This window comes from Condylura cristata, unplaced genomic scaffold, assembly GCF_000260355.1.
Source record: "Condylura cristata isolate star-nosed mole 26May11 unplaced genomic scaffold, ConCri1.0 scaffold00006, whole genome shotgun sequence".
Lineage (NCBI taxonomy): Eukaryota > Metazoa > Chordata > Mammalia > Eulipotyphla > Talpidae > Condylura > Condylura cristata.
Genome location: NW_004567107.1, coordinates 262,084 through 262,583, shown reverse-complemented (window position 1 = coordinate 262,583; position 500 = coordinate 262,084). Strand labels below are relative to the sequence as shown.

General features: G+C 74.2%; 1 protein-coding gene across 1 annotated transcript in view; it reads right to left on the bottom strand.

The window, feature by feature from the left end:
• Positions 1 to 500, bottom strand: part of TPRN (taperin) — a gene marked incomplete at its 5' end in the record, with an annotated part of 4,030 nt that extends 3,530 nt beyond the window's left edge. The window contains one exon of the mRNA XM_012721156.1: positions 48 to 500. Within this exon, the coding sequence (XP_012576610.1) occupies positions 48 to 500 (453 nt within the window). The remainder of the gene's footprint in view (positions 1 to 47) is intronic.

Below are 500 nucleotides of genomic sequence, written 5' to 3'. Positions count from 1 at the left end.
GCCGGGGGCGGGCGCTCCTCGCACCGGGCCCGCGCCTGGCCGCTCACCTTCTTGCGCGAGGCGCCGGCTTTGCTGAGACAGGATCTCTGCGGGGCGAGGTAGCCGCCTATCACCTCGATCTCGTGGGCCGCGGGGTAGCGCTTCTTCAGCGGGGCGGCCGGGGTCTCTGGGGGGCTGCGCACCGCCTCTCCCTCAGCCCCTCGGGGCCAGGGCTCCCCGTCGGCCTGCAGGGCCCCCGGCTTCCTCTTGGGCACCACCACAAAGGTGTGGCCGCCTCTGCGCAGGAGCTCTGCCGGGTGCCCGGGCCCGGCGGCCTGCGGCTGGTGCTGGGGAGGCGCGCTGACCCCCACACAGGGCGGTTTGGCTTCTTGCGGGGCCTCGTCCTCCGAGTCCACCTCGTCGATGACGGTGACGGGCAGCCGCGGCCTGCCAGGCTCCCCGCCATTCTTCGTGCAGCCAGGAACCCTGGCACCCTGGGCGGCTTCGGCTTCGGCTTCGGC